Source organism: Bos javanicus, chromosome 20 (genome assembly GCF_032452875.1).
Source record: "Bos javanicus breed banteng chromosome 20, ARS-OSU_banteng_1.0, whole genome shotgun sequence".
NCBI classification, from domain to species: domain Eukaryota; kingdom Metazoa; phylum Chordata; class Mammalia; order Artiodactyla; family Bovidae; genus Bos; species Bos javanicus.
Window position 1 is genome coordinate 39,618,020 of NC_083887.1, and position 24,088 is coordinate 39,642,107.

At 40.4% G+C, this 24,088-nt stretch overlaps 1 protein-coding gene and 1 non-coding gene across 4 annotated transcripts in view; one reads left to right on the forward strand and one right to left on the reverse strand.

Moving 5' to 3' along the window:
- Window positions 1–23,621, forward strand: part of C1QTNF3 (C1q and TNF related 3) — a 32,571-nt gene extending 8,950 nt beyond the window's left edge. For all 3 annotated transcript variants that reach the window (XM_061393772.1, XM_061393774.1, XM_061393773.1), the window contains exons 2-6: window positions 690–801; window positions 3,141–3,295; window positions 8,878–9,007; window positions 19,529–19,628; window positions 21,487–23,621. In XM_061393772.1, the coding sequence (XP_061249756.1) occupies window positions 690–801; window positions 3,141–3,295; window positions 8,878–9,007; window positions 19,529–19,628; window positions 21,487–21,646 (657 nt within the window). In that variant the 3' untranslated portion in view covers window positions 21,647–23,621. The remainder of the gene's footprint in view (window positions 1–689; window positions 802–3,140; window positions 3,296–8,877; window positions 9,008–19,528; window positions 19,629–21,486) is intronic.
- On the reverse strand, window positions 15,904–16,010 carry LOC133233842 (U6 spliceosomal RNA). Its single transcript, XR_009731890.1, has one exon. It is a non-coding gene; the product is annotated as a U6 spliceosomal RNA (small nuclear RNA).
- Window positions 23,622–24,088: the final 467 nt, after the last annotated feature.

Consider the following 24,088-nt stretch of genomic DNA (forward strand, 5'->3'; position numbering starts at 1 on the left):
TGATTCAAACAATGCAATAATCACTTAAATTTTCAAGTGGAATATGAAACAGATCTGCATGTTAAAGGCAGAAGTTTAAAAAAGTGAAATTGCTTCAAGTTGTAAGTAATTAATAATAACTTTTTGGAGTCATGAATCTTAATTTTCTAAGGCAATTTTTGTGTGCTGTGACTGTTGGAAAAACTAGAGTTGCAATTTAAAATTTCTAAGAACTTTTAACATAGTAGTATCATGAATATACATAGTCTTAATTACTGTATTTGATGCTGGTAATTTTATCATTTGTGGGTCATCTACTCAGTTTAGCTATGTCTGAGACTATAGACAGTTGGAAAAGAAAAGGAATGTTTCCAAGTCTACTTCTGAAGGAGATTTCTCTTTTCCCATAGCTTCTGGAACATACTTTCTTGAAACACTGCCCCCATCCTCCACTCCCACTCCCACTTTCCAAGGAGCCTGTTCTTCTACCCACTCTGTTGTTTCCTTTGCCTTCTGATCATCACCTCACCTGAGCTATTCCCTGACTCCTTTGCCATTGACATACCCACCCCACACCTTCTTTTCTGATGTTGTTGTGGGTTGTTTGGAATTAAACTTACCTAGGCACCAAAGCCAGAGGAAATTCAAAAGTTCTAAGTACTCACATGTGCCTTTCTTTGAAGTTTCTTTTTGTGTCTTTTTTTTTTAAGTCTCCACAAACCGGAGGACTGCCCCCAGACTGCAGCAAGTGTTGCCATGGAGACTACAGCTTCCGAGGCTACCAAGGACCCCCTGGACCTCCCGGTCCCCCTGGCATTCCAGGTAAGGATGAGAGAGATGCGTTATCTCCAGTCTACTTGCAGACCATACCAAATCAGGAGCCAGGGGTGAACCTCAGTGATCTGGGATCACTTGTGTATGATCCAGAGCTTGCGCATGGAAAATCCAAAAGAGAGTGGGGTAGGCAACTGAGTTTACTGAGTCCATGAGGTAGAAGTATATAAGATATAGTATTTATTATCCATACCATGCACAGAATCCCACAGGCATTAGGCATACTGGGACCTCAGCCTACATGCCAGGAGGCCCTTCACCAGCGTGGAATGTGGAATCACTGGAGCTTAACAGGTTCATACTTTTGTTTCAGTGTTTCTGCCACTGTGTGCTCCATAGGGCACTCTAGATCTAGCCTTCTGGGGATTTGGGAAGTGAGAGTGGGGAGGAGAGATTGCTGGTCTGGGTTATAGTCATCTTCACAGTCCTTTTCACTGAATGACACATCCTTCTGTTTGATTCTAGGTCTAGCTGAGTTTGTCTTCCTCTAGCCTCTAGGCGCTCCATGCTCAGCTATCTCTCAGTTGACCCTTGTACTTCTCTTGGACTCATGGGAACATTTTTGGGCTAGAGCACCATATGGCGGCACGGGGTGTGCTGTCGAGCTCCACTGGGACCCTCTAGAGCCACCGCTCAGCCAAATCTACTCTACTGAGTGGGGCTCCAGGCATGGATCATTTGGGGAACTCGCTAGCCTCCTGGGTCAGGCAAGGAGAGGGCAGCCAGGTCCACGACCTCCAAATCTGAGGGCCTATGTGACTCTGTAGTCTCCAGGTCAATTCCTGGGAGTGCAACCTTTTCTCAAGGTTTGGCAAAAGTCCTCTTACTCTTCTCTTACTCCCATTGATGTTAGTAGTTAAAAAACAATGAGACTTAATTTTTCTTAATACCTTTGAGAGGCTTCTCAAACAAAACCAAATATAGAACGAGCAAGTGCTCTGTTAGACTTTATGATTAGTAGCTTGGAACCTATGTCACTGACCATCATGGGCAGCAGGCAGCAGGTGCAGTGATTAGGGGTAGGGAACATTCAGACCCTCCTAAAATCTTCTTAGGTCTACACTCTTCTGAGGCCAGAGGATGGACTGGCTTTGACCTCATGTTTCCCATCAGAAACAGTTTTGTCATCAGCACGTTAACCTGCAAATACAGTCAAAGTTCATCAGCATGGAAGAATTGCAAGCTTGTTATGAAACCTGACCAAAGGTGGCACACAAAATAAATGGCAGAAGGGCCTGGAATTCAACAAGTGTAAAAATAAAGGAAGAGGTGTAGAAATTCCCTCTGAGTAAAGAGTTGAAATCATTATCCAAGTCTTGCTTTCAAGATTATTGTTATAATTTTCATCAATGATTTACTTTTCCTTCAGTTATAAAAGTGGTACATATTATTGTAGAAATTTTTAAAAATGCAGAAAGTTATATAGGATAATACAAAAATCACTTGTGTTCCATCCACTTAGAAAAAAGATTGCTATTGTTTGGTTGCTAAGTCCCGTCCAACTCTTTGCGACCCCATGGACTGTAGCCTGCCAGGCTCTTCTGTCCATGGGATTTCCCAGGCAAAATGAATCACTGTAAAATATTTTTATGTAATTTGTTATAGTTTTTCCCCCTTTGGATAAAGCATGTTATATATATATACATATATATATGTATATGTAATATACATACCTACACGTAGTATCATGGGAACCCTGTTGATTCGTAGCCTCTTTTATCTAAAACATATGTTATTTAATATTTTTCTTCATCATTATTTTTTTTGTGACTATATAACATTATTTACTGGGATATATATATATATATACCATTTTTAAACAATTCTGTTTACAAATCCTTTATTATTATTATTATTTTGGCTGTGCCATGCAGCTTGCAGGATTATAGTTCCCTGGCCAGGGATAGAACTCATGCCCCCTACGGTGAAAACACAGAGTTTTAAGCACTAGACCACCAGTGAATTCCCTACCATTTTAAAATTTTACCCTTTCAGTATTGATGGACATTTAGGTGGTTTCTAATCTTTGCTATTATAAAGGATCCTTTGATAATCAGTCTTCTATGCAACTATTCTTCCAAGTCTTGCTTTATAGGAAAAATAGGCTTTAGAATCTGGAGACTTAAGAGTATTTAAGTCTGTTTTCATTGTTCCATTTAAGAGAGATCCTATTCCATGATGACCTCATGGCTGTGTTTAGGCTTGTTTCAAATGGTCCCCTTATGCCATTGAATCTGTATTATTGAAGAAAGGAACTATGTTTCTATAGAAATAGACAGTGAGTATGAGTGACTAGGCTTTCTCATGATGATGTCTGGTTGTTTAAGGAAACCATGGGAACAATGGCAATAACGGAGCCACTGGCCACGAAGGGGCCAAAGGTGAGAAAGGAGACAAAGGCGACCTGGGACCACGAGGGGAGCGTGGGCAGCATGGCCCCAAAGGAGAGAAGGGCTACCCGGGGATTCCACCAGAACTGCAGGTAAACCATCTTGGCACGTCTCCAGGTGACCCTTAGGGTCCAGGAGTCAGAAGGCTTGAGTGTTTTTTCATCCTCAGTGTTGAGTAAACAAACCCTGTCTCAATGTGTTCATCTCAGTCTTTTCACCACAGGATATTTGCCTAAGACCAATGCTGTCAAAGTGCTTTGAAATCATTCTTAGGGAGAAGAGAAATGTACGAAGGGTGAAATTCAGCACCCTCTTTAGACCAAATACAGAGTAACCCTGAACATCAGCTAATTTCCACTTTCCAAATGAAAACATATGTGCAATAAAAAGGTTTTTGGCAACTTGAATATATAAACTTTTAGATGCATGAAATATTATTAGACACTTGACCATCCCATTTATTTATCAATTTTGTTACATTTGCATGTTTAGGTCACACGGATAGATATTAATGCACAAATACTGCTGTCTATCAAATCAGCCATTAACTGCCATTGTGCCATTAACTTTTACTTAAATTTTCTCATCAGTATCTTCTTTATCACTAAAGACATTCTGAGCCCTTCACCTACATATTTCCAGACCAGACCATATTCACTTCAACTTAAAGTTTTTAAAATTCATTTATGAGGCTGTCATTGGACATTTTAATCTCAAGCCCAACTACCCATTTATCTGTTATTTCTCTTTTAAGTGATCTTCCGAAATTCTCGTTGTCAGTAACACCTAAAACTCGCAAATGTGAGATTAGGTCACACCAAGAAAATTACTAAGTCTGAGTTGCTTATTTATTTATTTATTTGGTTAATATTTTTAAAATGGACTCCTCCAAGAAACACCTATCAACACTGAAATCTAGCATTTTATATTGCTTGTTTCTGGCTGAAACGTCTTCCTGAAATAATAACTTGTGATTAAAATTAAGTAATTGAGAGAATATACTGATGAAATAAAACTTATATTTTAAAGCAAGTCAAGGAAAATTTATACATAATATTTTCTCTGCCCATTTGGGCCTCCTCTCTCCCCTCTAGTGTGCACTGTACATCTGCATTATGCATTAACCAGACCACGCCAGTGGCAGAAATACCTACTCGACCATAAAGCTCAATTTCTCTTCTTTTGACAGCAGACATGTAACTCCTTAGAAGATAACACTACTTACTTACAACCTTATTAATGTTACTAGCGATATTACTTGTATTCTGCCTATTTTACAAGATTATTGTTTCTTGCATTACCAGCAAGTGACTGAGTCTCTGATAAAAATAGTGATGACTAGGGACGGGGGAGCCTGGTGGGCTGCCGTCTCTGGGGTCACACAGAGTTGGACACGACTGAAGCGACTTAGCAGCAGCAGCAGCAGCAGCAGCAGGGAACTTGAAACAATTGACCAAATAAACAGTTCTGTAAGATCAATGATTGTAATAGATACGGAAAGAAGCAACAAGGAGGAACCATTTCTTGGACCATTACAGACTAGTAAGGCAGGTGGTCCAGAGGCTGTTGGCTACTGTTAAGTGGGCCTCATCCGGTAACAGTACATGGAGTGTCTTATCAAGGAAATCTTGGCTTGGCCTTGGAATGAGCATCCCTAGGGCAATGGGACAGTTGGTCACAAAATGCCTCCCAGACCGTGGTTGAAATTAAGGGCAAAAGGGAAAGGATTATAAAATAAAGAGTGTTGCCCACCAGCCAGTTCTATAAGAACCAAGTTGTTAGCCACTGCAGTCGCCGATCTACAGTATACCCTGAAAGGAATTCAAGGTGAAGATCAGGATGAAGTACTTTGTGCTCTTGGAAAACTGGCAGAATTGGCCATCAGACAGTTAAATCTTTTCAGGAGAGAATCTCATGGACCCAGTTTCCTGGATCTTCCCACACTTAGAAAAAAGCACTGAAACCAGTGACTAAGACGTCTGGTCCTCGAGAATAGCAGTCACCTTCTACTGAGATGCGAGTATGACAGCATGCACTCCTTCACCAAAACCACGTACACGCTGGTCTCTGCCCTGACCCCCTTACCTCTTCACAACAGTCCTCACGGCTTTCTGAAAGACTGTCTCCTGGGTTAGAATCCTCAGGTTGGCTCTAATAAAACTTTCCAGTTTCTTTCATAGATTATTAATGTTTTCATGGACAATACTATAACATGAGAAACTTTTAAAGAACTAGAAAGTACAGTAACTATCTGAAAGATCAGTGGGGGAAAACTGCCCTTTATTTGAGCACATGTGGTAGTTGATTACCCTTGGATAAATTCCATCATTTTTCTGGGTCTCAGGTTTTTTTTAAAGGGTGAACTAAGAGGTCCTGTGTGTTATTCAACCAGTGTTTGTGTTTTTGTAACTTTTTAATGAATGCTGTTTAATAATTTTAATAACCTGGGGTCTGGGTGCCAGTATAAATTTAGAAAGAAAAGGAGACAGATACGGCTGCCCAGGTTATTGTTAGTGTTATTCAGTTGCTCGGTTGTATCTGACTCTTTGTGACCCCATGGACTGCTGCACACCAGGCTTCCCTGTCCAGGTTATAGGTACCTAATAAGATGGATGATAAACATTCTCAGGGCTAGAAATTAACCCAAATGTGTGAATGGTTATATTCTAGTTAAGGGGCCCTGTAGTAGCCAGTTTAAGGGAGAACACCTTGGCAACTGTTACCTTTGCTCTGTCAGCTTCTTGACCCTAAAACCATAATATGATCATTTGGGAGAACTACAGTCACACATTTTGAAGGAAGCCTTAAAGAGGATAGAAGATTGGTCTTAGGCAGATTGTAAAGGAGGGTAACTTCTGGCCCTTGATCCCCATTCCTAAATCTTTCGTCTGACGTCACCCCTTCTTCATCTTTCTGCATCCAGTGCCCTCATGTGGTCCTTCTGACTGCCCAAATCCTTTCTGTGTTGATTCTCCCAGGCTTGCCTTCCCACTCTGCCCCAAGTCTTCCAGAACTTCACGTTATTTGCTCTTTCTTCTCTCACTCTTCTCACTTAAAACTTCCATTCATTCAAGAAGATAACCCCGCAAATGAAAGAACTTACTGATCTAGGGGTTTCTCTGGTGGCTAAGTGATAAAAAAATCTGCCTGCCAATGCAGGAGACGAAGGTTCGATCCCTGGCCTGGGAAGATCCTACATGTGATGGAGTAACTAAGCCTGTGTTCCACAACTACTGAGCCAGCATTGTAGAGCCCACGCTGCAACTACCAAGCCCCCTTTTTTGACTTCTGAAGCCTGTGCGCCCGAGAGCCCGTACTCTGCAACAAGAGAAGACAGTGCAATGTGAAGCCCACGCACCACACTAGAGAGTGAACCTCAATCCTTGGCTCTAGAGAAAAGAACATGCAGCAACGAAGAACCAGCACAGCCAAGAAATAATAATTTTATTTTTTAAAAAGAAATTATTGATTTAATTCACACTCAGTTTCAATGACTCCTTTGGACAGGGGATTGGCGTTGACTTTCAAATGTGACTCTCTAGTGGTGGCACCATTTCCACGTGTGGGTTATTCCCACATCACTGAGCACTTCCCCAGCACCACCTAGATGTCCTATGTGTGTGTGTGTGCTGTCACTCAGTCGTGACTCTTTGTGACCCCATGGACTGTAGCCCACCAGGCTCTTCTGTCCATGGGGTTCTCCAGGCAAGAATACTGGAGTGGGTTGCCATTCCCTTCTCCAGGGGATCTTCCTGACTTAGGGATTGAACCCACGTCTCCTGCATTGGCAGGTGGATGCTTTACCACTAGTGCCATCTGGGAAGCCGATGTCTTACAGTTCAGCTCAATTCTGACCCTTAAGAGTTCAGCCCTTTGAGACTGCTCCACCTTCCCCTACTTTAGGCACCAATCCAAGTTCAGGCTGTCACCTGTGCTTCTGTCTGGCTATAGATCAAAGGTTCCAGATGAGCCCCTCATTGGGTTTGATTAATGTACTAAAGAGGCTCATAGAAGAACTCAGAGAAACATTTTACTTACTTTCTCACCAATTTATTATAAAAGGATATAACTGAAGAGCAGCCAGATAGAAGAGATGCATAAGGCAAGATGTGGAGAAAGGGGGCTGAGAGGCACTCTCCCCAAATCTCCATGTGTTCACCAACTTGAAAACTCTCTAAAACTTGTCTTTTGGGTTTTAATGGAGGCTTCATTATTCAGGCATAAATGATTAAATCACTAGCTACTGGATTCTCTGTCCAGGCCCAGTCTTCTCTGCAGAGATCTGTCAGGGAAGGGCTGGGAGCAGAGAGGTATGGGGGATGGGAGGCACAGCTCAGTTCAGTTCAGTCACTCAGTCGTGTCCGACTCTTTGCGACCCCAAGGACTGCAGCACTCCAGGCTTCCCTGTCCATCACCAACTCCCAGAGCTTACTCAAAATCATGTCCATTGAGGTGGTTATGCCATCCAACCATCTCATCTTCTGTCGTCCCCTTCTCCTCCTGTCTTCAATCTTTCCCGGCATCAGGGTCTTTTCCATGAGTCAGTTCTTCACATCAGGTGGCCAAAGTATTGGAGTTTCAGCTTCAGCATCAGTCTTTCCAATGAATATTCAGGACTGATTTCCTTTAGGATGGACTAGTTGGATCTCCTTGCAGTCCAAGGGACTCTCAAGAGTCTTCTCCAACACCACAGTTCAAAAGTATTAATTCTTCAGCTCTCAGCTTTCTTTATAGTCCAACTCTCACATCCATACATGACTACTGGAAAAACCATAGCTTTGACTAGACAGACCTTTGTTGGCAAAGTAATGTCTCTGCTTTTTAATATGCTATCTAGGTTTGTCATACCTTTTCTTCCAAGGAGCAAGTGTCCTTTAATTTCATGGCTGCAGTCAGCATCTGCAGTGATTTTGGAGCCCAAGAAAATAAAATCTCTCACTGTTTCCACTGTTTCCCCATTTATTTGCCATGAAGTGATGGGACCAGATGCCCTGATCTTAGTTTTCTGACTGTTGAGTTTTAAGCCAACTTTTTCACTCTCCTCTTTCACTTTCATCAGGAGGCACTGAGAGTTCAAAACTTTCAGTTGGCTTTACAGGCAACCAGACCCTCCTGAGGGGCTTTTCCAAAATTACCTCATTAACGTAACAAAACACACCTTGATTGCCCTTAACACTTAGGAAATTCTGAGGATTTTAGGAGGTCTCTGTCAAAACTGAGGGACAAATATAAAATATATATTTATCATAAATCATAATGTCACAGGTGTCTTTTATGGAAAAAACACAAGGTAAATAAAATTAAAAAGTTATTTGGCTGAAGGACTTTTCAGATCCTTTAGTATATGCCAATGGGCATTTAATAACTGTACATAGAAGATTTCGTCAAAATTTTCCAGTATTATTTGCTAATAGAATTTTAATATCTCAAAAAGCCTTTTAAAGTCTAATGTTCACTGAAACCCATGCTCACAACTATTGATATATACTGTCATTCCAGTGGCTGCATAGCATTAAAATGTTAAAAATCACCATGATTCAATTTTTCTCCATAGATTAATGTTCATATTATTCCCACTCTTGCTGTTACAAATATTGTTGAAATAATACTTGTTCTGAAACCTTGTTTCTCTAAGATAAATTGCCTTTTACTTAACCTCTAACTCTTTCCTTAGATTGCGTTCATGGCTTCCCTGGCAACTCACTTCACCAATCAGAACAGTGGGATCATTTTCAGCAGTGTTGAAACCAACATTGGAAACTTCTTTGATGTCATGACCGGGAGATTTGGGGCCCCAGTATCAGGTGAGAGGTAAAAATAAATGAGTGGATTAATCAATCTAGCAACCAAAATGGGGAAGGAAGGAAGGAGGAAAGGAAGGGAGGGAGGGAGGAAGAGAGGGAGGAAGGGAATGAGTTCTCTGTATTTCTGGTTAAAACATACATATATATATAAAACACATACACATATATATATACACATACACACATATATGTGTATACACATACATACACACACATGTAAATATACACATATATACACATACATGGGGCTTAGACAATAAAGAATCTGCCTGCCATGCAGGAGACTCAGGTTTGATCCCTAGATCAGGAAGATCCTCTGGAGAAGGAAATGTCAACCTGTTACCGAAAGGGTGGTGGGTGGGGGAGTCTGGCTGCTTGCCACCAATAAACAGGCCAGGGGTGGAAAGGAAAATTAGCTTTATTTCAGATGCCAGCAACTGCCCATCCCCACCCCCACCCCAGGCAACCAATGGGGCAAGAGCTTTTATATACAGAAGGAGAAAGTTACCTGCAGAAACAGCACAGTCAGCTCTGACAGTCATCTTTAGTCATCTGACCAACATCATCTTGATTGTTGTAGGTACAGTTAATCTTCAGTTCCTGGTTTCCCAGGTGGCACTAGTGGTAAAGAACCTGCCTGCCAATGCAGGAGACATAGGAGATGCGGGTTTGATCCCTGGGTCAGGAAGATCCCCTGGAGGAGAGCATGGCAACTCACGCCAGTATTCTTGCCTGGTGAACTGCATGGATAGAGTAGCTTGGCAGGCTATAGTTCATGGGGTCGCAAACAGTTGGACATTACTAAGAAACTAACACTTTCACTTTTATACATACACATATGTATATGTGTGTGTAAATACATATACACATATGTGTATATATGCTATATATCTATAATATATATATAATTTTTTCCCTGTTGGATTTCAAAATAAATGAATTAGAATCTGAAAAGACAAAAATATTTTTTAAAATGATGACCATGTTTACTTACATTCTTAACTCTCATTTGAACTGAGAGTTCAGTGAGAGGGCACAGTTATCTCCGACTTGAAAAGACCCTTTAGATTATATTCTCACAATTTAAATATGTTATAACTGAGTTCATTGCAATTTAAACATGTCATAGCTGTGTTCATCCCTTCGCCTTGACCCCCAAGGAAGTTCACATAATTTTTTTAAAACATTAAAAAAATTTTTTGAGTACTTCTGTACTCAATTCCTATTGCTACTGAAACAAATTACCACAAACTACGTTTAAAACAACACAAAATTATCCTCTTATAGTTCTGGAGATTGGTAGTTCAGAATGAGTTCAACTGGGCTAAAGTCAAGGTGTGGCCAAAGCTGGTTCCTCTGGAAGCTCTAGTGTCTTGCCTCTTCCAACTTCCAGAGGCTGTCACCAGCCCCACAACATCTCAGGCTCTGCTTCCATTGTCACGTCACTTTGTCTTCTCAGATTCTGACCTCCTTGGCTCTTTCATAGAGATGGTGTGATTACTTTGGGCCTACCTCGACAATCCAGGATAAGCTCCCCATCATAAAACCTTAAATTTAATCATACCCACAAAATCCCTTTTGCCATATAAGGCAACAGTCACAGATTCTGGGGATTTTAGGACGTGAGTATGCATGCCTGCATGCTAAGTCCCTTCAGTTTTTCCCACTCTTTGCAACCCCATGAACCATACCCCACCAAACTCCTCTGTCCGGGGGATTTCCCAGGCAAGAATACAGGAGTAGGTTGCCATGCCCTCCTCCAGGGGATCTTCCCAACCCAGGGATCAAAGCCAGGTCTCTTATATCTACCTTCTGCATGGGCAGGCAGATTCTTTATCACTCGTGCCACCTGGGAAGCCCAGACATGAGCATATGTGGAGTCTATTATTCAGTCCCCAACAACTTTTTTACTTCTTGTGCCACAAGCTGCTTCAAGCTCATATTCCATTTTCTTCTGTCCCAGCTCTAGCAATACTCACTTTTCCAAGGAGCCGTGGTTCCTTTTGTTGAGGAGCGGTATTTAGAAGGAGAAGGAAATGGCAACCCACTCCAGTGTTCTTGCCTGGAGAATTCCAGGGACAGGGGAGCCTGGTGGGCTGCTGTCTACGGGGTCACATAGAGTTGGACATGACTGAAGTGACTTAGCAGCAGCAGCAGCAATATTTAGAAACAAAGACCCATGCTAAACATACTCATTGCTCTGAAGATGTCACTTCTTCTGGGTCCTATCCATGGGCAGGGCTGGGAAATACTATAAACTATAAAACATAACTATATTTATTTTTCTATCTATCTATCTTGTATGTTAAAAAACAGAAAGAAACATGAGTTAATTCTGATACCTCTGACTCAAATCCAGCACCACTGGCTTCATCCTAGCATCCTCTTTGTTTCTTTGCAGCTTTTTTTTTTGACAAGGAGAACCCCAACCCTCTTAATCTGTAATATATTTACTTATTTGTTGAACCACGGTCTATGGGATCACACAGAGTCGGACATGACTGAAGTGACTTAGCAGCAGCAGCACCAGTATACAAATAAAGTAGTTCAAAAATTGCACACCCATGTCCCATGAAAAATAAATTTACCAACTAAGGTGCAATGTTTGTATACATTTTTTTTCTTTTTATGGTATCTATTCAAAATGCCATCTTTAAAACCCTTGCTGTTGTTGTTTAGTGGCTAAGTTGTCTCCAACTTTTTTGCAACCCCATAGACTGTAGCCCACCTGGCTCATCTGTCCACGGGATTTCCCAGGCAAGAATAATGGAGTGGGTTGCCATTTCCTTCTCTAGGGGATCTTCCTGACTTAGGAATGAAACCCACTAGTGCTGCATTGGCAGGCAGAGCTGAGCCACCTGGGAAGTCCTTAAAACCGATCATCTTTTTTCTTCATGCCATTTAGTTCTGTTACTTCATTGATTTCATAATACAGTTAGATTCATTTGTCGTAATCTTATTTTGAGATTCTCTGATATTCTACTTGAGCTTTTAAAATTCTTCCTGCAGCAAAATGTATTCTTTGTGATGTACAGTTCTACGAGTTTTGACAAGTGCATAGAGGTATGTCTCCATCACTATTGTTTCAAACAGAACAAGCTTTCATCTCCCCATTTCCCTTGTGCTATCTCTTTGTAGTCAACCCCTGACAATGACTGATTGATTTTCCATCCCTAGAGCTCTAAAATATCATATAAATGGAATTGTCATATAGTCTTCTGGTATTAAATAGTAGAATATAAGTAACTTAACAAAATTAATTTAATATTTATTCATGTCTATGTATTAATCAGCAGTGTGTTCCTTTTTCTGATTATGTATTTCACTGAGTGGTGATATTAATTTATCCATTCATGAGTTAAAAAACAATTTAGATTATTGGTGAATTGACCCTTTATCATCATATAATGTTTCTATTTGTCCTTAATAATATTTCTGAGGTCTACTTTGTTTGTTCCCTGGTGGCTCAGCGTTAAAGAATCCACCTGCCAACGCCTGCCAAGCAGGAGACATAGGTTCAATCCCTGGGTCAGGAAGATTCCTTGGAGAAGGGAATAACTACCCAGTATTCTTGCCTGGGAAATCCCATAGACAGAAGAGCCTGGCAGGCTACCATCCACAAGGTCTCAAAAGAGTTGGACACGACTTTGCGACTAAAAAACAAAAACTGCCGGGGTCCAGCCCCGGTGGATCCAGGGAATTCGAAGGGGAGACGGCTTTGGCGATCAGGATACAATAGAATTAAAGATATAAAGAGTGGTTAAATAAGGATAGCTCAGTGAGAAAATTCAGTGGAGAAAAGAGGCTGAATAACTTGGTTTATGTGGAAAGCTAATAAAATTCCAAGATAAGGAATTTGTGTCACCTACGAAGGCCGCAGGCATCCTCCCGTTCTCCTGAAGGAGAGGAGACACTAAGGCCTCCCCGGTCGGATCTTAGAAGCCCAGGCAAAATTAGTAGGCTTGATGAGTCTCCATGCTACAGATGGGAATTCAGCCAGAAGGTGAGAGAAAGAACGACATGGGGAGACCAAGCTTCGGTGAACAAGGTCCGCACTTTATTTTCCAAAGTAGTTTTTATACCTTAAGTTGTGTATAGAGGATAATGGGGGAAGGGGTAGAGTCATGCAAGGACAGCAGTCCTTGATCCTAATCGAAGCCAGGCTTTCTTCCTGCAAATTTATCATATGCAAAAGTTTAGGTGATTTACATCATCTTCTGGCCAGGAGGCCTGTTAACATTTTATGACTCTTTCTTCAGAAAACTAATTTTTCTCTAAAGGTGATTATTCTAAAGTTAGGCGCCACCCTCTGAAAGCATTAGATAAAGTTGCATTCCTATAGGCCAAAGGTGTGGTGGGCTGTAACAAGAAAAGAATTAACTCAAGGGTTCAAGGTTACAAACATTAAAGCTACTACTTACATTCCTATACACCAATTATATTAATCAATACACTCCCAGGGACACAGTAGGTAAGGGATATGGAAACTTAGCAGCAAACATTGGCCCAACAAGTGAAAAACCCTTCACCAATACAATTTCTAATCAATCTTTTAATTGCTCAAAGGAATCTGTATTCCTTTGTAATCAGTGTAGAACATCTCATGCCTCTCATGGTTGGGAGGCTGTGAATAATCACATGTGGCCAGAAGAACCTGTTCAGGCAGGCTAGAGGACTTCCAAAGGAGTTTGTAGGTTGAAACACTCTTGTCACACCCAGGAACTTTATTAACTGGAGCTGTAAGTTAACTCTTTTTCAGAGAGAGGTGGTGGGGGACAGCCCCCTGTAAATCAGAGGTGTAGGTGAGAACACAAAGCAGTAAAGTAGGCAGACTCTGGTTTTTGGGGTAGATGCTCAAGAATTTCCAGGGGGACTCCTGAGGCTCGATCCCGCCTTTGTGTATGCTGAGCCTCCTTCCTCATGACCTTTGCCACGGGTGGAGTTCCTCACGCTGGCTCCCGGCAAAAAACTACTTTGTTTAATACATTACAGCTTCTTCAGTTTTCTTTTGGATAGTATTATGTATATATGTGTGTGTGTGTATATATATATATATATATATATATATATATATATAATATGTAATATTATATATATTATTACAAATAAGCCAGTCAATGAACTTATTCTATCTTTCTCGCTTTCTTAATTTTTAACTTTTGCCAGTTGAATCATTTGTACATTGTCAAGGTATAAAATAATTGCATTTTAGTTTATCAACATTATCCTCTTCTATAATTTGAACTTATCCTGTAGTTATATATATTCATTGTTCACCATTGGTCATTTTTCCAAAGTTTCCCAAACATCTCTTTATTAGCTAAACTTTGTCCTTTAATTAGAGATTCCCTAATAGCTCAGTTGGTAAAGAATCTGCCTGCAAAGCAGGAGACCCTGGCTCAATTCCTGAGTTAGAAAGATCCCCTTGAGAAGGGTTAGGCTACCCACTCCAGTATTCTTGTCCTTTAATTATTTTCTCAAAAAAGCTTATGACATCAGTATTCTCTAAGACTTTACCTGCTTTAAACTGTTATAACCTTGGCTGCAAATAAAAACGTTAGTTTATATATTTTTTTCTGGTCCTGTTTTCTGGCATTTGGTCTGGAGAACTCAGACATAAATCTGAGCTTTTTCCTCTTATAAATGACTTAATCTTTTTCTTGACTTCCCAAAGAATTCTTTATCTTCAAAGTTTAGTGATTTTTCCAGAAGAAATGTTAATCATTCTGGATCAAATTTTCCTGTTGTGTCTCTTCATTATGTGTATGGAACCCTTCTTTTTGTCCAGGAGAGTTTCTTTGAATTATATCTTAAAATATAAATACAGTTTTTTCTTCTCATTGTTGTACTAAGGTGAGGTGGCATTGGGAGCAGTTTGTCTTGTGTTAGGAAATCAGGCAATAATGGGCTATATTGTCTATAGCATATTTCAGTTATAATAAACCCAATTAAAAGTCAACTAGGTTTTTATCATCATAGACTGGCAGTTCCGAACAATGTCAGATATAAGATATTCTTACGTGCTCACAAACAGTACCCCGTCCATCTTAGTACAACACTTGTTAACTTTTTTAAGAACTCTGATCACACTTTGTTTTGTTTTTAACTTTCCTCTGTCTTCTACATGTATTATTTTCTCTAATTTTTTGGTGTTCTTTACTTCCGTTTCATGTTTGCTTTTTTCCATTGGTGGCACTAGTGGTAAAGAACCCACCTGCCAATGCAGGAGACACGAGATGCAGGTTCCATCTCTGGGTTGGGAAGATCCCTTGGAGGAGGTACAGACAACCCACTCCAGTATTCTTGCCTGGAGAATTCCATGGATAGAGGAGCCTAATGGGCTACAGTCCGTGGGGTTGCAAAGAGTCAGACACGACTGAGCGGCCAACACACACACATCCTGCATAGGCTTAATTGCTTCTTCCTAGGATTAATTCTCCTTTTCTTCTCCCAGTTCCTTCTCTCTTCTGCCTTGTTTCTGTGGTACTATTTTAACCTTTTCTGTGTTTTACATTAGTCTTGTCATCCTGGTTTTCAGTTCTTCCTCTTGTCTGATCATTTCTACCATGGGTTTCCACATTCTGTCTTACAATGTTCTTTCATAGAGGGATTTCCTTCATTAATATACTTTTAAACCCATGATGGAACCTTTGGTTTTATTTTCCATCTCCCACATGATGACATTTCTTCTTGTGGAGTATTCTTTATCTATTGATAATTTTTGTTCTTTTCTACTTTCTAAAATTAACTGATGGTTGATGGGTTTCCTAGATCAGCACTATGCCATAGTTTCTTGAAGAAGGGAAGGGACCTCAGCATACTTCTTGGCTTGGTAATTCAATGTATCCTCCCTTGCTGCCAGGGGACTCCTCATCTCTCTCTCTCTCTCTGTCTTTTTTAATATAGAATGCTTCATAAATGTGTGTGTCATCCTTGCACAGGGTCCACGTTAATCTTCTCTGTATCGTTCCAATTTTAATATATGTGCTGCCGAAGCGGGCACTCTCCATTTCTTTCAACTACAGCAGCTCTGTGTGTTTTCTGTGTGGCCACACTCTTCTGTCTTCCCAGACTACACCGGGTCTAGAAAAACATGAAGCCAGCCTTGCGCTTGCCAGTTCCTTTGCCTCCTATCTGCTGGCAGATCCCAGGATCCACCATTGCAGAAGGACTTTTCACACTTTCTGTACTTTATCTGGCAAACTTCCTCCCAAACATCACTTTTGCTTTATCCCGGCTCTGCTCAAGGGAGCTTCTTTTCAGCATCAGTACTTCAGAGTGACCCTTCTGTACTGGGGGTTAGGGGAGGGCACTTTCCTGGGAATTGTTTGAGATCTGCTGCCACTTGGCCTCCTCAAAATTCCTTGCCCAACCTCCATGTTGCCTCCGTGTGACTCTGCCTGCTATCACTGACATAGGACAGCACTTAACTGATACTTCAAGTTGATTGATTTTCTTTCCGGTCTCCTAGTTTTGCAGAGCATGGATATTTTTGGTGCTTGTTTTCAATTTTCTTTGTCTCTGTCTATGCCATTGAGAAGGAAAAGAAGAATATTCTGATGGAGGCAGTGGCCATGTTAGATTTGTCACAAATACTTTTAATGTGTGCTTTGATTTATTTTTCTACCCAGCTGAAGTCAGAAATGAGCTGACATATGAAGTGAAAGAAACGATCTTTCATCACCCTTCAGTTAGCTTTAAACCTTTTTATGTGATTTTCTGCTCTGAAGATTTGTGTTAAATTTTCCTATAACTGTTTTGTTAAACACTTCTAGATATGCCCAATGAGTGGTTCCATTGCTTTCAATGATTTTATAATTGAAGCTCAAGGATTTAGTTGTTTTTTAGAATTTTCTTGGGCTGGACATAATTTGGACAATAACAACCATCATTAGACTCCCACTTTACTGTTTAAACTTTGAGTTGATTATAAATGACCATATGAGAGTTATGGGACAGAGAAGGTTGAATTTCACATGAAGATGTAAAAACCAGAGTGAAAATATATTGTCTCTGATTTCAGTATGTTCCCTTGCAGAGAAAAGCCATGTGTGGATGTAATATAGATGCACTTTTATATTTCCAATTCTAGTCATTTCATTTATTTGCCATCTGGTTTCTTAGTGTTTCTAATATACCTCTACATCTATTTTTTTTTAATAGCAGTCATCATTTTTCTTCAGGAAAAGTAATATTTTTTTTCTGTCATTTTTATTCCCACTTTATCTTCTTGAGGCATTGAAAGTTGTGTGTGTAAGTAATAAGTTTTGTAAAATGCAAAAAACTGCACACGTAGAAATTATTTTATTTGAGTCTCTGATTTCTATCTGCCTTTATCTTTCATCTATAGATCCACCTTTAGGCATATGAATGGATGTGGCTTATTTTTATACTGTATCTTTTATTCTCAGCGCATTGAAAATGCAAGCCTGGCTCCAAATTAAGCAAAATCATACATCTCAATGGACATGAGTTTGGGTGAACTCCGGGAGTTGGTGATGGACAGGGAAGCCTGGTGTGCTGCAATCTATGGGGTCACAAAGAGTCAGATACGACTTAGTGACTAAACTGAACTGAACTGATAACATCTGTATGTGGTTCAACTTGACTCAGAGGCAGATGGATCAACATGGTAGCCTTATAGCTTCTCTTTTACTTGATTGCACCTTTGGAAAACAGCATAGAACTGTGTGGTGCTTTTTTTTTTTCCTTCCAGATGTTTCTGGGTTTTTCTTTCACAAAGTATACTATGGTCTGATTGTGTTCCCCCAAAACTCACATACTGAAAACCTGATGCCCAAGATGATGGGGTTAGGCATCACAATGAACTCTCATAAATGGAATTAGTGCCCTCAGAGAAGAGACCCCACAGAGTCTATAGGGTCCAGTCTGCTATGAGAGGACACAACCAGAACTCAGTGACCTGAAAGAGGGCCCTAACCTGGTCTTGGAATTTCAGCCTCCAGAAATTTATTTCCTGTGAGAAATAAATGTGTTGCTATTTCTAAGCTACTAAGTCTGTCTGGGGCTTCCCAAGTGGTGCAGTGGCAGAATCCACCTGCCAGTGCAGGAGATGCAAGAGACCCGGGTTCAATCCTTGGGTTGGGAAGACCCTCTGGAGGAGGAAATGGCAACCCACTCCAATATTCTTGCCTGGGGAATCCCATGGACAGAGGACCCTGGTGGGCTACAGTCCATGGAGTTACAAAGAGTCAGAGCAACTGAGCACGAGCTGTCTGTTGTATTTGGTTATAGCAGCTCAAATACATTAAGGCAAGGCTATTAGTTTAAACATGTAACATGGAAATCAGTAAGAATGTGCTACTTTATGTTCATTCATCTTTCTAAAATGCACTCTCAAAACCAAGATCATTTGAAGTTAGGAAGATTTTCCTTTTCATTCATCTCTCTACTATTGGATTCCTCTTAATCTTTCAGTAAAAGTATTTTCTAAACTGGTATTTAAAGTGAATCAGGTATATTAAGTTGCTTTCAATTAGCAACCCTAGGCCCTTACGAGAAAACTAACATATTTTAAAGTGTGTTGGTCTTTTTTAAATGAAAAGTGTTCATATTTTTAGTAGTAAGGTCACGCTGCTCAGTCAAAGTTCAATCTATTTATTGTACATAATTTCACCTACTTACAGTGAATAACATGAGAAATCGCTGCAGTCATTAGAAGTGATGAACGTTTCTCTGTGCCATATGACTTCCTTATCTTTGGTTAATGGTAGTGCTGTCCTTGGGTCATTTTGTCAGGCCACAGGAGGCCATGGGTACCTTCATGCTGGGCTCTCTACTGTGTTCATATATGTTCTGAGGAAGGTGCTGCTAATGGTTACTCTAAACCTAAGGGACAGGCTTTTATACCTTATTCTATGCACTGAGAAAGTCTCATAAAAATTTAAAGGAGTTTGAAGGTGCAAGCAGATAAATGGATACTCATAGGAATAAAGGCCAAGAAGAACCTACATAACAGGAATTCTCCAGTGGTCCAGTGGCTAAGACTCTGTGCTCCCAGTTCAGGGGCCTGAGGTCCAATCCCTGGTCAGGGAACTAGATCCCACATGGCACAACAAAGAGTTCTCATGCTGAAACTAAAGATCTCACATGCCGCAATGAAGACTGAAGATCCTGAGTGCTGTAACTAAGACCAAGGACAGCCAAAAAAAAAAAAAAAAAAAAACATGAAAAACACAAGCTTCCCTGATAGCTCAGATGGTAAAGAATCTCTTTTCAATATAAGAGACCCAGTTTCAATTGCTGGGAAGGGAAGATTCCCTGGAGAAGGAAATGGCCTGGAGAATTCCATGGACAGAAGAGCCTGGTGAGCTACAGTCCATGTGGTTGCAAAGAGTCAGACAGAACCAAGCAAAAAAAAAAAAAAAAAGAAAGAAAGAACCTACATACCACTTAGAATAGCAATAAATGAAATGTGAAGTCCAGTGACATGAATGTGAGGTCCCAGTCCTCAGTGTTCAATAGTTAACATAAGTGTGGATTCATATCTGCCTCTTCCAGGTGTGTACTTCTTCACCTTCAGCATGATGAAGCATGAGGATGTGGAGGAAGTGTATGTATACCTCATGCACAATGGCAACACGGTCTTCAGCATGTACAGGTAAGTGGTCTTTCCTAGCGTAGGTATGCACGCTGCCATTGTTTGCTCAAAGGATAGCCAATGTCGGGACGTGAATAGGATTCAACAGAGGCCAGCACAAACTTTGTTATCCAGAGCTCCCATACACAAGTACATGGTCAGATTACCGTTACTCTTTGTGGGGCAGTGAATCTGATAAACTTGAAAACATGCAGGTTGATAAGAGGTCTTAAGTTGATTACTAGCAACGCTCATCATAACTAATTATTTGCATTCTTTTCTTAACTCTTTCTTTCCTTCTCTCTCAGGCTTTCCTTCTCTCTCAGGCTTTCCTTCTCCTTTCCTACTCTCTGCTCCGTTTGCCTAGAGTTTAGCTCTCTTGATGGCCTTCTCTATCATCCCTGGAGCTGGCAGATTAAGAGCTGGGAACCAGTCTCCCTCTTTAGGCTGTGTTGCAATTCTGATGTTTATCTTAGCAACCTGGCCCTAAGGCTCCTTGGAGAAAAGTCCATATAAAAAAGAAAAAATGCACTTTGCTCTGATGTAAGCTTAAGATGTCGGAGAAGGCAATGGCACCCCACTCTAGTACTCTTGCCTGGAAAATCCCACGGATGGAGGAGCCTGGTAGGCTGCAGTCCATGGGGTCGCTAAGAGTCGGATACGACTGAGTGACTTCACTGAGTGACTTCACTTTCACTTTTCATTTTCATGCATTGGAAAAGGAAATGGCAACCCACTCCAGTGTTCTTGCCTGGAGAATCCCAGGGACCGGGGAGCCTGGTGGGCTGCCGTCTATGGGGTCGCACAGAGTTGGACACGACTGAAGTGACTTAGCAGCTTAGCAGCAAGCTTAAGTTGTAGAGAAGAGGCAGAGAGCCAACACCTTTCCCATAATTAAAGAAATGGGTGTTGAGAAACTGTGAAAAACTTTATGTTTGCTTTTTTTTATTTTTGATGATTTGTGGGGATTGCCATCTTTTTTTTCTTTTGGAACCTGGCCTCTAGTAAGATAGTGTATTTGAAAAGCCAAAAGAGAAAAGATGAGTTAGATAGGTGAAACTGCTACAACAAAGAGATCTAGAAGACTGTGGCTTGAACATATTAGAATTCTATTTTTCTTGGCTGGTTCCAGGTTGGGGAGCAATGGGGTTGAAAGAGAGGAGGAGAATGTGTGGAAGTTGGATGGAGGATTGCTCCAACAGGTTTCTGAGGGATGTGGGCTGGTAAAAGCTTTTCTGCCATCTGTAAAACTGACTCCCAAATTTGCACTGGTCATTATCATTGCCATAGTCAGAAGGTGGAAAGAACAACAAGCTTTGATGCATCAGACATTCTACTCCAAGTCACCACATTTTCCCAGATGGTTTTCTCTAACATGACAGGGATCTCCAGCTTTGAAGCCCACAATATCTATTTCCTCATTGCTCCATCCCTGACCATGAGCTGATGCAACATGTTTTAGTTTGGGTTAGGGCAGCACACTTCTTTAGATACAAATTCTATTGTTAGTTAAGGTGGATTGAACTGCTCTAACATTGACCCAAGGGCTTGAACATGATAGAAATTCCTTTTCTTTTCATGCCACAATCTTCAAGCACTCAGGTTTCAACAAAAGGTTTCCAAGTTCATTCTGGTCATTGTCATTAGCATTCCACACAGTCGTAATGAGGAAGGATCAAGGGGGATGGTTTGTGGGAGTTTTACTGGCCAGTTCTATAAGTGGCACATGTAATTTCTGCTCATGTGTCATTTAGAGAATTTAATCCAGATTATACCTAAATGTATGGGACTCTGGGAGAGAGCGGGGATAGATTTTGGTTAAGATCTGACTGTTCTCTTCAAAGACTAAGTAGTTGGTGCATTTTCTTTTTCCTTTTAGCTATGAAACAAAGGGGAAATCAGATACATCCAGCAACCATGCAGTGCTGAAGCTGGCCAAAGGGGATGAGGTGTGGCTGAGAATGGGCAATGGCGCTCTTCATGGGGACCACCAGCGCTTCTCTACCTTTGCAGGCTTCCTGCTCTTCGAAACTAAGTAAAACTATCAACAGACCAGCTCCACTATGGGGAAGACTTATCGCTGAGATGGTGTTGTCATGATCCAAGGGATTTTAGAGTTGATGGCTCTACATGTTGTATTTAAAAACATTTTTATTGGTTACATTGCTAATCACAGTACAGGTACATCAAAAATGTGGGATGACTCAGGGGCTCAGAAGAATAAACCACGAAACAGTCTTCCCAAGAGACCTTGACTAATATACCCAGCAACCTTTATTGCTCTTTTCTAGGCACCTAAAAGGGAATTCCCCTCTTCATACAGGTTAGAAATGATTGTTCCCATCAGAAAAGTCATTTGCAAAGAGTTTTGGCTGCTCTAATAACAGCTTTCAGGAACCCTTGAGGTTTGGGGTTCCTTATTCTTTGGAGCATTTCAGAGAATAGGGTGCAGTGATTATGGTGGGGACAAGAAAAGAATAGGGGGCACTTGCCTGAATCAAGGTACGAGAAATATTTGTAAAGTCTAAACTGGGGAGTAACACTTTGATCCAGTGGGTCAATATTCATGAATAAAGTAGATATTTTTTAGTAATTTCAGATAGCTTTTAGATAGCAGAAGTATTCACAATGCTCACAAATAATTGACTCCTTTTTAATAAGGATACTGCTATAATTAAATCTTGACTTCTAATAGCATTTATTTTTGGAAATAGAATTTTCCTATGATCCAAAATTGGACTTATTAGGTCAGATTATCAGATGGACCCTTTTTCCATTGGGTTTCTTGCATAACAATAGAGCTCTGTTGACTCTGGCCGGCAGTGAGTGCAGGTTCATATTGTGCAAATGTAATCACCTACTTTTCTGTCCGCTTAGAAATTAGCCTAATATTCTTTACACACACTGGCATGGAGTATTTAAGAATTGTAAACCCAGTCATATGCAGTCAAACTGATGTGTACAAAATATAAGGGCATTTCACTCAGCAGACATATCATAAAATTGCTTAAGCTTTTTTAAAAATAGAAAATAATATGGGAATTTCCTGGTGGTCCAAAGGTTAGGACTCAGTGCTTTCATTGCCAGGCCTGAGTTCAATCCCTGGTCAGGGAACTAAGATCCCACAAGCTGCATAGTAGGGCCAAATTTTCTTTAAAATCTGTGTATTTTAAAAAGTTATATGACTTCTTTGATTACCATATTTAATCCATTTTCATGGAGCAGCCATTCAGCTAGACTTTTGCCTATTCCTTTCCCAAAATCAATTCTGAAAGGATTAAATTTGCCACGAAAACTATACTCATGAGAATGTGCCATAAATTCTGATGATAGAACCCCAAATGAGTTCACTTTAAGCAAAGAATTATTGGAATATGAATTTACCTTGATGTTGAATCATATTTAAAATGCACTACAGAGATGTCCATCTAACAAATATTACATAATGAATTCCCTTAGAAGTAACAAACCCTTAAATTTATTTTCTGTTACAATTTGAATATTCACAAAGGCTTTTTAACTGTAAATTTACTTGTATTTGATTACCCCCCTATAGCTAGAAATGGAAATAATGAATGAGAGCTACCCTGTTAGCTAATTTAATGTGTTCCACATTCATGTCAGTCTTTGACTCTTTCCTTTTGATCTTCAAATACTTTGAAATTCTTCCTGAATCCATATGCAATGCTATTTTAAAGTGAAATGGATATTAGCTCTAAGGTGCTTGACAGTAATGTCTTTGTGATTTTGTGTATATTTTCCCCGTCCCACCTCACCCTGGTATGGGGTCATGGGGTTGAAGTTTATTTTTACCAAATTTCAAAACTTTCCTTGAAGTGCATTGCCAATAGGTAACTGAATGTTGCATGTTTTCCAGAAGGACTTTATATCTAAAGAGCATGCATTACTAATAAAGTGATTTAGAGTAAGATATTGACCTGGCTTTAAATAAAACTGAGGTAAGAAAAATGTAATAAGTATTACATGGAAATAAACCCACTTTTGTTAAATGTACTATTTTAGAATGTTTTTAATTAAGTTGAATAATCATGTAATTATAAGTCAGTATAGCATTCGGTCCCATCACTTCATGGGAAATAGATGGGGAAACAGTGGAAACAGTGTCAGACTTTATTTTTCTGGGCTCCAAAATCACTGCAGATGGTGACTGCAGCCATGAAATTAAAAGACGCTTACTCCTTGGAAGGAAAGTTATGACCAACCTAGATAGCATATTCAAAAGCAGAGACATTACTCTGCCAACAAAGGTCCATCTAGTCAAGGCTATGGTTTTTCCTGTGGTCATGTATGGATGTGAGAGTTGGACTGTGAAGAAGGCTGAGCGCCAAAGAATTGATGCTTTTGAACTGTGGTGTTGGAGAAGACTCTTTAGAGTCCCTTGGACTGCAAGGAGATCCAACCACTCCATCCTAAAGGAGATCAGCCCTGGGATTTCTTTGGAAGGAATGATGCTAAAGCTG